At 34.3% G+C, this 12746-nt stretch overlaps 1 protein-coding gene across 1 annotated transcript in view; it reads right to left on the bottom strand.

Annotated features, from left to right (window-relative positions):
- SLC12A1 (solute carrier family 12 member 1) overlaps positions 1 to 12746 on the bottom strand; it is a 165923-nt gene that overhangs the window by 66287 nt on the left and 86890 nt on the right. The window contains exons 16-19 of the mRNA XM_053717461.1: positions 12402 to 12513; positions 10090 to 10230; positions 5793 to 5899; positions 3795 to 3877 (exon numbers count right to left, since the gene is read on the bottom strand). Coding sequence (XP_053573436.1) covers positions 3795 to 3877; positions 5793 to 5899; positions 10090 to 10230; positions 12402 to 12513 — 443 coding nt within the window. The remainder of the gene's footprint in view (positions 1 to 3794; positions 3878 to 5792; positions 5900 to 10089; positions 10231 to 12401; positions 12514 to 12746) is intronic.

Raw genomic sequence — 12746 nt, forward strand, 5'->3', positions numbered from 1 at the left:
ATTTGTTCCCTTGGTGGGAATGAAAAGCTAAACCTAGGTAGGCTCAAACTGATTTCTTAACCGTTGAAACCCCCCTCTTAGCTCAGAGCATTTTGAAAGTTTTTCACACTTAGACAGTGAAAGTTCATGTGTGTCATATATATAACATTGTGCTTACTCCCGTTGAGTTATTTAGGAGTCTGCACTGATTAGCTAAACTGCATGTCTGTCAAAAGTACTGAGATAAGGGGTCAGTCTGCAGAGGCTTAGCTACAAGGTAATCACACAGGTAAAACATAGATTAATATAACTGTGTTTGTTATGCAAAACAAGGGAATGGGTAATAAAGGGATTACCTTTCTTTATAAACAATACAAATTCTGGTGTAGACTGTCCCTTTAAATTCAAAATTTAACAACACATACAATATCTCTTTATTAAAAGTATATCAGTATTGCAATATACATTTGTTAATTTAAATTTCTGCCTTTTGCTGTAAAATATATCTGGAAATTGTGTGTGTTCCTCCTGGGTTAATGCTATGATCTAATTTTCTGTGAATTGATGTTTACCCCCTCCCCCCCCTTCCCTCACATTGCCTCTCTAGTCATTTGCTGGTATCAGTTTTGCATCAACAATAGCTGTACAATTTACAATGGAGCTAAAAGAGGCTGTACCTTGAGTCTATACCATCTCATATAGTAGCCCACTAAGCATTCTTTGTCTCAGCTGAGCATACATCTATTCTTTTCTACAATAAAAGTTATAACTAATAAATATGAACCACAGCTCATCCCATGGGATAGATTCTCAATGGCTATTTAGGGCAATTGACCCCACAAGACTAAAAATAATTTTGTTCTCTTAAATATGTTGCTTTCATTCACCTTATAATCTGATTCTCTCTTTCAAACACACTGAAATCAAAGTCTGTCTGCTTCACCAATGCTGAAAAATCACCAAAAAATCATACAAGCTACCAGAAAACAATTATATATTTTTCTTAAAGGGACAGTCAACAACAGAATTTTTGTTGTTTAAAAAGATAGATAATCACTTTATTACCCATTCCCCAGTTTTGCATAAACAACACTGTTATATTAATACACTTTTTACTTCTGTGACTAACTTGTATCTAAGCATCTTCTGACCGCCCCTAATCACATGACTTTTAGTTATTATCTATTGACTTGCATTTTAGCCAATTAGTGCAGTGTCTGCCACAAGCGTGATCACAATGCTATCTATATGGCCTACATGAGCTTGCTCTCCCCTGCTGTGAAAAGTAAATAAAATAGAGGCGGCCTTCAAGGGCTTAGAAATTATCATATGCACCTTCCTATGTTTGCTTTCAACTAGAATACCAAGAGAACAAAGCAAAATTGTTGATAAAAGTAAATTGGAAAGTTGTTTAAAATTACATGCCCTATTTGAAAAATGAATTTTTTTTTTGGACTTGACTGTCCCTTTAATGTGCAAATCTTACAAATCAATGGTCCATAAAATATAAAAGTATATATATATATATACATACAGGAAATGAGGATGCACTCGCCAGGATTTTTCAATGTTGCCATTTAATGTAACGTTTCAGGGTATTATCCCCTTTGTCAGACAAGACAAAATAATAATAACAATTGTTATTTTGTCTTGTCTGACGAAGGGGATAATACCCCGAAACGTTACATTAAATGGTAACATTGAAAAATCCTGGCGAGTGCATCCTCATTTCCTTCCTTTATTCATATCATAGAAGCACCCTGGGTGGATAAAACTGTAACCGTGAATGCTGTCCTACCTGCTGTATATATATATATATATATATATATATATATATATATATATATATACTGTATATATGTATATATGTATATACATAGATTATTAGCAAATATGCAAAGTATATGACAAGTCCATTTAAACCTTGAATAATACTGTAGTTTTCCCTGTGTGTCAGTAGATTGTGGTCTGGAATGCACTGTACATTCCAAAGCCCTTTAGCATATCTAGCTGAATACAGAATTTCTACGTTTTCTGATGAGAATGTGTGACTTATCTACATTATTTTTAGATATGGAGAGTGTGAATGTGAAATGGTGAATGACAAAATATAAATCATGCATGTTATCATCATAACAAGATGTGTCACGCTGTGCTACAAACCATTACTATACTGGTTCAGTCCACCAGTTTTAGGACGTTTATTACTATAATAATTGATGTCACTTTCATTGAACATAACATTTTCCTTTACAGTCTGTCCTATGCTATCATGAAATGAATTATGACAATGCACAGTGGCAAAGGAAATGTGTATTTCATTGGTTTCCAATAAACAGCCTATAGTTCAGCAAATTCACAGCTTGAATATTAATTGCAGTGTATAGGAGCATTGCCTGACAAATATGAAAATGAGTAAAATGAATGCTTTATGAAAATGATAACAGTGGATTTTTAAATACATTTACAGAAATATATTTTGTAGTAGTTAAACACATTGAACACATGGCACATATCAGTAATTAAAGGGACATGAAACCCAAAGTTTTTCTTTGTTTATTCGGTTAGAGCCTACAGTTTTAAACAACTGTACTTCTATTCTCAAATTTGCATCATTCTCTTAGTATCCTTTGCTGACAAAGCAGTAATTTACTACTGGGAGCTAGCTGAACATATCTAGTCAGCCAATGACAAGACACACATGTGTCTAGCCGCCAAACACCAATTTGCTCTCAGTAGTGTAGGATATGTATATATTATTTTGCAACAAAGGATACCAAAAGAATAAAGTACATTTAAAAATAGTGGTGAATATAAAAGTCTTAAAATCACATGCTCTATCTGAAACAACTTTCCAATTTGCTTCTTTTATCAAATTCTCTTTGTTTTCATGTTATCCTTTGTTGAAAAGCAGGGAGGTAAGGTCAGTAGTGTGCACGTCTGCAGCACTATATGGCAGCAGTATTGCAACAATGTTATACATTAGCACTATATACTGTCATGTAGTGCTCTAGACGTGTGCATGCTACCTATCTAGATAGCTCTTCAACAAAGAATAATATGAGAATCACACAAATTTGATAAATAAAAGTAAATCAGAAACTTTTTTTTTAATTGTACTCTCTATCTAAATCATGAAAGTAAACATTCAAGTTTCATGTCCCTTTAAAGGGACATTGTACCATAAAATGTTTCCCCTTCAGTGGGTTCCCATAATCCATTTTACTTGTCAGAGTGCATTCAATGGTTTACAAATAGCCATTTACCTTTATTTTGTCATTTAAAATAGATACCTTTGCCTATTGAAACTGAACCTATACTAAAAATTCCAGTACTGCAGAAATGGCCCTAAAAAAGCTATGTAAGAGGAAAAGCAGAAATGAACCAAGCCTATGTGAAAGGGTGTGTTCCTGAAGCTCTGATAGGCTTCTTGCCTAGGTCCCTTTAAGAATAATGAAGGCAGTCACCTAACTGGGAGGTAATGACATAAATGCACTTTTTATATGTATTTTACAGCAAAAGCAGGAAAAATGAATAATGAATGGATATCACAGAACTGTTTTATTTTTCTTAATTAAATATTTTACAATGGGTTTAGTTTAATGTTCCTTTAAACTACAGTATTAGGTAATAGGATAACGATTCTTGTGAATATCTAGAGTACAATAGTTGCAACACTGATTTGTTGCACAATGAGAATATAATGATCATTTAACCTTATATGAAGAATACAAGGTCCATATGTCACAGCTGCTGTTGATCAAAATGTACAGGTCAATTCTTTTGGAACCGTAGTTAAAGAAAAATAACATTACCTTGGACTTGAAGTATTTGAGAGATGTCAAAGCCTTGACTATTTCTGACTACAACCACTCCATATTCAAAATCAAAGGCATCACTGTTAAAAAAAATGTTATTTGTTAAATGCATTTTCTGTCACCAACCTAAATTATATGTACTGTACACAGTTTTCTCTATTTTTCAATTAAAAGTCATTCCATTAAGCATTTGATCCATCTATTGATATCATCTGCTATATTGACTGTAATTATGTTTTATGGAACCATTCACGATTACATGAGTTGTCACTGAGGCTCTTTTAGGGCATTCGCCTGTCTTGGAAAGTTTGTATTAGTTTTAGGGCTAAAATTACTGAAAGGGTGTAGGGAATTGCTTATCCTTATTGTTTAGGAATAAGATAAGTTTAGGATTAGGGGTTAAATATGACATTAGGATTGGGGGTTAAACTTTCATTTTGGAATTTGTGGGTAGGATTAGAGGCTACATTTAGGGGTTAATAGTAGAGGAAAGCCAGGTAGAATGGGTTGTATAACAATTATCTGGAGCCATATCTAGCACCACATGGTTTAAGCAGCTTTTCATACAGCTATGACTGAAAAGTAATTGTTTAAATAGGCCCAAATGTTGTGAGAACCTCTCAGTATAATTTTACATCTCAAGTGAATGGTTGTTACATTGACATTCCCTCATATCTATGCAGTTTTGTGGGTATTTAGGACACTAAAGCCTGAATTAAATGTTGTTATAATGATGTATTCAAATGAAAGATTAGCCTGAGAATAATATGCAAATCTCTTTATTAAAGAAATACTAGCAGAATGTGATGGACTTTACATCAAAATGCTAACTTTTACCTAGGGATTTGCTACAGCATTGGGTAATGTAATATAATATCAAAAGGGTAGTCCTCAAAACTGCATCAGTATTTTCATTTGAATAGGTCTTGTTTGTTTTGTTTTTTTGTATTCAAAGATTAAAGGCTTAAAGAAGATGTAGTGCTTGTATTTAGTCTTTTAGTGTTAGCTGTTAGCTTGCCATTTACTATTTGGCACACATATATAACAATCTGACATTTTAATAAATGCATCCATCATTTTAGCATATGCTCTGATGAAAAAATACTCCTCAATGTAAATATCAGCTGTGTTTGTATAGTATGTAATTTAAGAAGCTCCCCTTTAAATTGTGGCATGGCAAGTTTTCTTTTTCTTTTCTTATCTGGGATCAGGGGCTGTTATCACTTTAGTAAACAGTACACTACAAAACAAAACTATTTTGCGTAGACTTCATAACCATTCCCAATGCCTATTAAATAGACAAAATTAAAGTTTCCTGATTCAGATAAAGGGGCTGCTATTCAAAAGCTCGCCGTCACGGAGAGAAATCATGCAAAATCTTTTGGATTTTTTTTTAGACCTTATATTGTAATATAGGAGTCTCTCCTTCACATCAAGAAGCTTGCATAGTGAGATAAATATCTTTCAAACTAAAATTTGTGTTTCTAACTTCTTTTAGGGACCTCTCCATACTGACAAGCCATTTAAGATCATCTCACCTGAGCGGTGAGTTTTTGAATATCTGGCCCAAAGGGAGCAATTTAAAAAAAAAATCCCAGTTTATATCTATTGTTAAATTTACTTCTTTCTCTTGGAATAATGTTACAAACAAAGCTAATATATTGTGCTAAAGATATTTGCTAATGAGCATACCAAGATTTGCTGTCATGGAAAGGAGCTATTGTTCAGCTAAACATATACAGAGAAAGAAGTGAATTTGATCATAAAAGTGCATTTAAATATTTTGTTTTATTTCACAATGTATCTGAATCATGAAACCTTAATTTTGGCTTCTATGTCTCTTTACTTGAAGATATGTTCTCCGACAGTATGTATTCCAACTCTCATTTATGTTCATTCCAAGAAAATAAGCAAATATTTCAAGAAAGGTGTTTGGACATGACAAAATAATCATTTAGACTTGCCATCTATTTTACATTTACTACTTGTACTTACTGTAACATTCCCACATAGTTTTCAAGATCCATTGGGCTGGCATTTTTCCAGTCCTTTTTAAACCCAATAACCAGGGTATTTGGCTTCATTCTTCCTAAACCAGAAGCCTAAACATATAACAAGAACTGTAATTAACCAGTTTGTACATGTGGTACAGTATGAAGATATTAACAATAAGCATATAAGATAACATAGTGACAATGCAGTGTCCACCGCACAGCCTTTTTGCTTTTCGCAAAAAAAAATAGGGAACGCTCAGTTCATCTTTCATTGCTAAATGGTTTCATCCCACGGATACATATTGCGCAGATTGAGTTCATTTGCATTTCAGTTCCAAGCTGTTATTTCAATAGAACAATAACATACATTTTACAGAACACATGCTGCGTTTTGGGGTTTATTATAACAAAAAATGACAAGCGTGTTTCTGATCTATTTAATAACACAGTGGCTGTTATTTTTATTACCAAAATATGTTCATCTTTTTTTTTTTTTTTATAACAATTTAAAGTGCAGATAAGGCATCATTATTTAGTGGGTGTTACTGAGATCCTGGTTATGTGTTTGTTCAGTAATCTGGAAAATAAGAATTCTCAAAAAGAAAATAAGTAGGTGCTACATTTTACAAGATTTTCTAAGTTATCGCTATTCATTCTTTATTTAACTTTATTTAGACTAAAGTACAATGTCTGGGTTCCAACACCGGCAAGAAAAAACAATGTAAAGTTTCACATATATTAAAGGTGTAGGTATAGCCATCCTCACAGCTTATAAGACATCTCTATAAATGGAAAACTATTCCACCTTTGACAGGTATAGAAAAAAAATTATTTTGTGATTCAGATGGAGTATTTCATTTTAAACAACTTTCTGATTTGCCTCTAGTATTACATTTTCTTTGTTCTATTGGTATCTGTGTCCGAAGCACTAGATGGCAGCAGTTTATCCATTGGCAAGAGCACTATATGGCAGCAGTTTATCCATTGGCAAGAGCACTATATGGCAGCAGTTTATCCATTGGCAAGAGCACTAGATGGCAGCAGTTTATCCATTGGCAAGAGCACTATATGGCAGCAGTTTATCCATTGGCAAGAGCACTAGATGACAGCACTATTTCCTGTCGTGTAGTGCTCCATACATCTACCTAGGTATAGTATCTCTTCAACAAAGAAAACCATGGGAACAAAGCAAATTTGATAATAGAAGTAGATTCGAAAGTTGTTTTTTTTACAATTGTATGCTATGCCTGAATCACAAAAGAAAATGTGTGGGTTTCATATTCCTTTAACCCCTTAATGACCACAGCACTTTTCCATTTTCTGTCCGTTTGGGACCAAGGCTATTTTTACATTTTTGCGGTGTTTGTGTTTAGCTGTAATTTTTCTCTTACTCATTTACTGTACCCACACATATTATATACCGTTTTTCTCGCCATTAAATGGACTTTCTAATGATATCATTATTTTCATCGTATCTTATAATTTACTATAAAAAAATATAAAATATGAGGAAAAAATGAAAAAAAAAACACTTTTTCTAACTTTGACCCCCAAAATCTGTTACACATCTACAACCACCAAAAAACACCCATGCTAAATAGTTTATAAATTTTGTCCTGAGTTTAGAAATACCCAATGTTTACATGTGCTTTGCTTTTTTTGCAAGTTATAGGGCAATAAATACATGTAGCACTTTGCTATTTCCAAACCACTTTTTTTCAAAATTAGCGCTAGTTACATTAGAACACTGATATCTTTCAGGAATACCTGAATATCCCTTGACATGTATATATTTTTTTAAGAAGACATCCCAAAGTATTGATCTAGGCCCATTTTGGTATATTTCATGCCACCATTTCACCGCCAAATGCGATCAAATAAAAAAAATCATTCACTTTTTCACAAATGTTTTCACAAACTTTAGGTTTCTTACTGAAATTATTTACAAATAACTTGTGCAATTATGGCATAAATGGTTGTAAATGCTTCTCTGGGATCCCCTTTGTTCAGAAATAGCAGACATATATGGCTTTGGCGTTGCTTTTTGGTAATTAGAAGGCCGCTAAATGCCACTGCGCACCACACGTGTATTATGCCCAGCAGTGAAGGGGTTAATTAGGGAGCATGTAGGGCGTTTTTTTTGAGTAATTTTAGCTTTAGTGTAGTAGACAACCCATAGTATTGATCTAGGCCCATTTTGGTATATTTCATGCCACCATTTCACCGCCAAATGTGATCAAATAAAAAAAATTATTACATTTTTAGCAATTTTAGGTTTCTCACTGAAATTATTTAAAAAACAGCTTGTGCAATTATGTCACAAATGGTTGTAAATTCTCTGGGATCCCCTTTGTTCAGAAATAGGAGACATATATGGCTTTGGCGTTGCTTTTTGGTAATTAGAAGGCCGCTAAATGCCGCTGTGCATCACACGTGTATTATGTCTAGCAGTGAAGGGGTTAATTAGGTAGCTTGTAGGGAGCTTGCAGGGTTAATTTTAGCTTTAGTGTAGAGATCAGCCTCCCACCTGACACATCACAACCCCTGATCCCTCCCAAACAGCTCTCTTCCCTCCCCCACCCCACAATTGTCCCCGCCATCTTAAGTACTGGCAGAAAGTCTGCCAGTACTATAATAAAAGATATCTTTGAATTTGTTTTTAATTTTTAGCATATTTACATATGCTGCTGTGTAGGAGCCCCCCTTAGCCCCCAAGCTCCCTGATCCCCCCCCCCCCCAAACAGTTCTCTAACCCTCTTCCTCTACCTTATTGGGAGCCATCTTGGGTACTGTCAGCATTCTGTCAGTACCCAGTTTACAAAAAAAACGTTGTTTTTTTCTGTAGTGTAGCTTCCCCCCCCCAAAGACCAACCCCCCCCACCCCTCCAAGAACCCTTAGATCTATTTTTTGCCAATTCCCACCCCCTTTCTCCCACATTGTAGCATTAAAATTTTCCGTAGAGTAGCGGTTCCCACCTGCTCCCGCCCCGTGCACGCGCCTGCCCGCTGCCCCCCGGCAATCCCGCCCATGATCCCAGCCCCCTCTTCTTACCAGAAGCCATTGATGGCCGCCCACCCGCCTCCCACCCACCAATGATTGCGGCCATAGATGTCCAGTGCAGAGAGGGCCACATAGTGGCTCTCTCTGCATCGGATAGCCAAGGATGGTTATTGCAGGATGCCTCTATATTGAGGATCTATATCAGGATCGCTTCCACTGCTTTCCAAGAACGACAATGTGCAGGGTACGTCCTGTTTTGTTAAGTGTATTTTTTTGGAGGACGTACCCTGCACGTCGTCGGTCCTTAAGGGGTTAAAGGGGTATGAAACCTATTTTTCTTTTCATGATTCAGATAGAGCATGCAATTTTAAGCAACTTTCTAATTTACTGCTATTATCAATTTTTCTTTGTTCTCTTGATATCTTTATTTGAAAAAGCAGGAATGTAAGCTTAGGAGCCGGCCCATTTTTGGTTCAGAACCTGGGTAGCGCTTGCTGATTGGTGGCTAAATGTGCCATGAGAAATATTGTTGTAGCAGGGGCAGAGATCCTGACGGGGGCTGCAATACTCAGTGAGGAGAGTATTATTTACTTTTTTATTATTTGTTGTACTGTGAGTTTTAGATTTTAGTTGTTTATGAGGATAGAAGAAGATTAATAAGACTCACAAGTACAGGAGAACCCACCATTTACATAGAGTATAAAGCATGGAAAAAACACTCCAAGTAAATAAAACATTTATTACTCAATAACAATAAATTCAATTTAACAAATTCACATGTGGCACTATTGAAAGTATTTAATTGAATCAGATCTGAGTTGATGATACTTTTACCCTTATTTCATTATTTGAAATAATTGTTTTTGCCTGTTGAAATTGCCACTCATTGCAAATTTCAGTACAGCAGTATTGGCTATAGAAAATCTATATAATTATGAATTTGAGGTAAAAATCACACTGCTAATGGAGGGGTGGGTGAGAGAGAATGTTCTTTCTATGAATTGGTCTTTTTGTTTACAGTAAGAGATATTATGATGACTTTGTGTGTGTGTGTATAAATATAAGATAATTAGATCCGCTCTCCCTGCAAACTCAGCCATTTGATTGGGTTGTGGTTTCAATTAATTTAAAAGACATTTCATATTCAAAAATAAACCTAAATGAGTATTTATTCTATGCAGCTGGTATAAACAAGTCAACGGAAACACATTAAGGGGAAACCAATTTTACAGTAAACTATCCCTTTAAAGTAGCAGCTGATTGGGCAGATAATAATTTCTTATTTTTGACTTCTTACCTGAAGAAGACTTTTTACACCTTCTCTAAAATTCTCAGCGGCAACTGCAGCATAAAATGCTTTTCTTTGGTTCTTTGTTAACCAAGTCTGTTTTTTGAGCATACCGGAATTCATTTCTTTTACAGTCTGTTTGCGCGGTCCCTGCATAACACAATAAAGGTTCAGTGAAATGAAAGATTAGCAAATGAAAATGGATCATTACAATCCAATCTAATCTTTGGAGACTATAACCTGAGAACAAAACTGTTACTTTTTTATTACTAACAATGAAGCTCACAGAAGTATGATATTATATATTACATGTCTACCGTGAATAAATTGTGAATACAATTGAAATATTTGTTATGACACTGAAGAGAAAGAGAGAATTAGAGGGCATCTAGATACATAAGAGAAGTTAATTGATAGTAACATATTTACCATCTCAGTCTGCAGGAAGAACCTGACTGGCATTAGAGAGAAGCAGTTTGTCAGACTCAATAACTGTGTGGCCCTAATCTATATGAAATATCTGTCTTTTGGCTAAAATAAACCATGAAACGTGTTATACTTTACGTTAAATGTCTTAAATTGTAATCCTTAAAGCGTCCTAATCTATATTCCTTGTTTGTTCAGTTATCACTTTATTATATCATACAAAGCCACCTTCCGAGCACATTTTCTGTCTGTTTACTCAAACTGCAAATTGCATTGAGGATGAATAATACTTTAAAGTCAAACAGATTTTGTAGAAAAAAAAAAAGAAATAGTAGTGAATTGTTAATTCAATGGCAAAAAAAAGCAAGGCAGGAAGCCCATTTTCATATATATTGTTTTATTAAACTAAGGCCAAGTATACTGTACATCAACAGCTACAGAAAATAACATGACATTATCTGGCAAATTAAAAAGTTGAAGAATTTTGGTTTTGTGTTCACCAAACTACAGCAGTACAACCTTATGTTTGTCTCCCATTGACTGAAAAAAATGTGAATTTGTGCATAGTTTACTTGATGTTTCATCTCACTCTCTTAAGCAGAAAGGATCAAAATGACCCTTACAGTAAGGTGACATATTTATGTTTTTTTTTTAATAAAGATAATATGAGATTTTATTAGTACTATTAATATCGCCAAGCATAAACGTGTTTATATGCACTAATAATATGAAATGCTATACAAATTCTTACAAAACAATCATGCTTGTATTTATATGTCACTATAAAAATGATATGAGAAATAAAATACACTACAGTATATGTTGTTGTGACTTCTTTTAACAGATCTTTGTATTACTTCATATGATCAGGGTATTTTTTCCCACTGTACATACTTTTTGTGCAATATAGCTTCCTTTAAAATAAAATATATTAAATTGTGATATATTATAATTACATTTGTAAATAATTCATAATTATATAAATAAGATATTGTTTAAAACCATGATACAAAAATTAACTAAACATGGATGTCTGACATAGATAACGTAAATTAAATAATTTATTAAATATTAAATTTCCTTCACTGCCATTGGAGCCTATGGAAGTGCACTCTCGTAAGCGCAAAGCTTCCATTCAATTGCGGGCCACTTCTAATGCAAGTGCACAATTGCGTGCGCTGGTTTTATGAGTGGAGTGCAAATATCGCGCTTGCGAAAGTGCAATTTTGCGCTCCACTTGTAATCTGGCCCTATATACTTCCGTTTGTTTCTTAAATATTGGAAAAAAACTATAAGTCAACTTTGTATCTGCCACTAAATCCTCACAGTGTTTCTCACTTAATGCCTGACAATCTAAAGCTCTTCTCTTTGGCAAGATTATCTAAGAAGTCTTGTCAGCTTAAGAGCTGTTTATCTATCTATCCAAGTTTATATAGATGTGAATGAGACAAACATACATTACAAATTCATTCTCAAAAAGCCCCCAAAGATTTTGTGTGATTTCTATCTATATTGGATCTATCAGTCAATGATAAGGAAGTACACAACTGATTCTGCTATATTAGTCTCAATTTGATTTTAGGACCTTTTCATTTCATGGTATTTCCAGGGGAAAAAATTGTTGTATGGATGATAGACATGGATAGATATGGATACTCTGTATAACTAATTATTGCTCTAAAATGATAGATCAGTTTACAGTACTGATTTCTGTGATAATTAACAAGCCACATACTGTATATTTTATGCACACAACAAGGATACTATTTTAATTACCAGCAGACAAAGACATAGAGCTTTGTTAGGGCTTTGTGCAATGTAGCATTGTATTTGAATAAAGACTGTATGTTGTTATATTGATTAGGTATAGAATGCAAGATTGCTAAGGAGCTTACCACAAACACCTCACAACAAATACATAGCCCAGTGTTCTTTGTAAATGAATGAGTAATATCAAGCAGAGCTGGTCTTGCCATTGGTCCTCCAGTTAACACTAAACACTGTGGTCTGTAATGAAAATACAAGAAAAACAATAGTGACTAATAAATTCATTGATGGAATAAACACAAAAAGTACACACCCAACTCATACTAAATCAGGGTGAACCCTTAACAAAAGCCTACAGGTGTTGGGCATAGTAACAAATGGTGCTTCCTGTTTTGACTTGTTTTTCATGTAGTTACCATATCAATGTCTAGACTGTATTGTAAAGGTTTGCTTAAAAAGAGCCTATTTTCTGG

This window comes from Bombina bombina, chromosome 6 (assembly GCF_027579735.1).
Source record: "Bombina bombina isolate aBomBom1 chromosome 6, aBomBom1.pri, whole genome shotgun sequence".
NCBI lineage: Eukaryota > Metazoa > Chordata > Amphibia > Anura > Bombinatoridae > Bombina > Bombina bombina.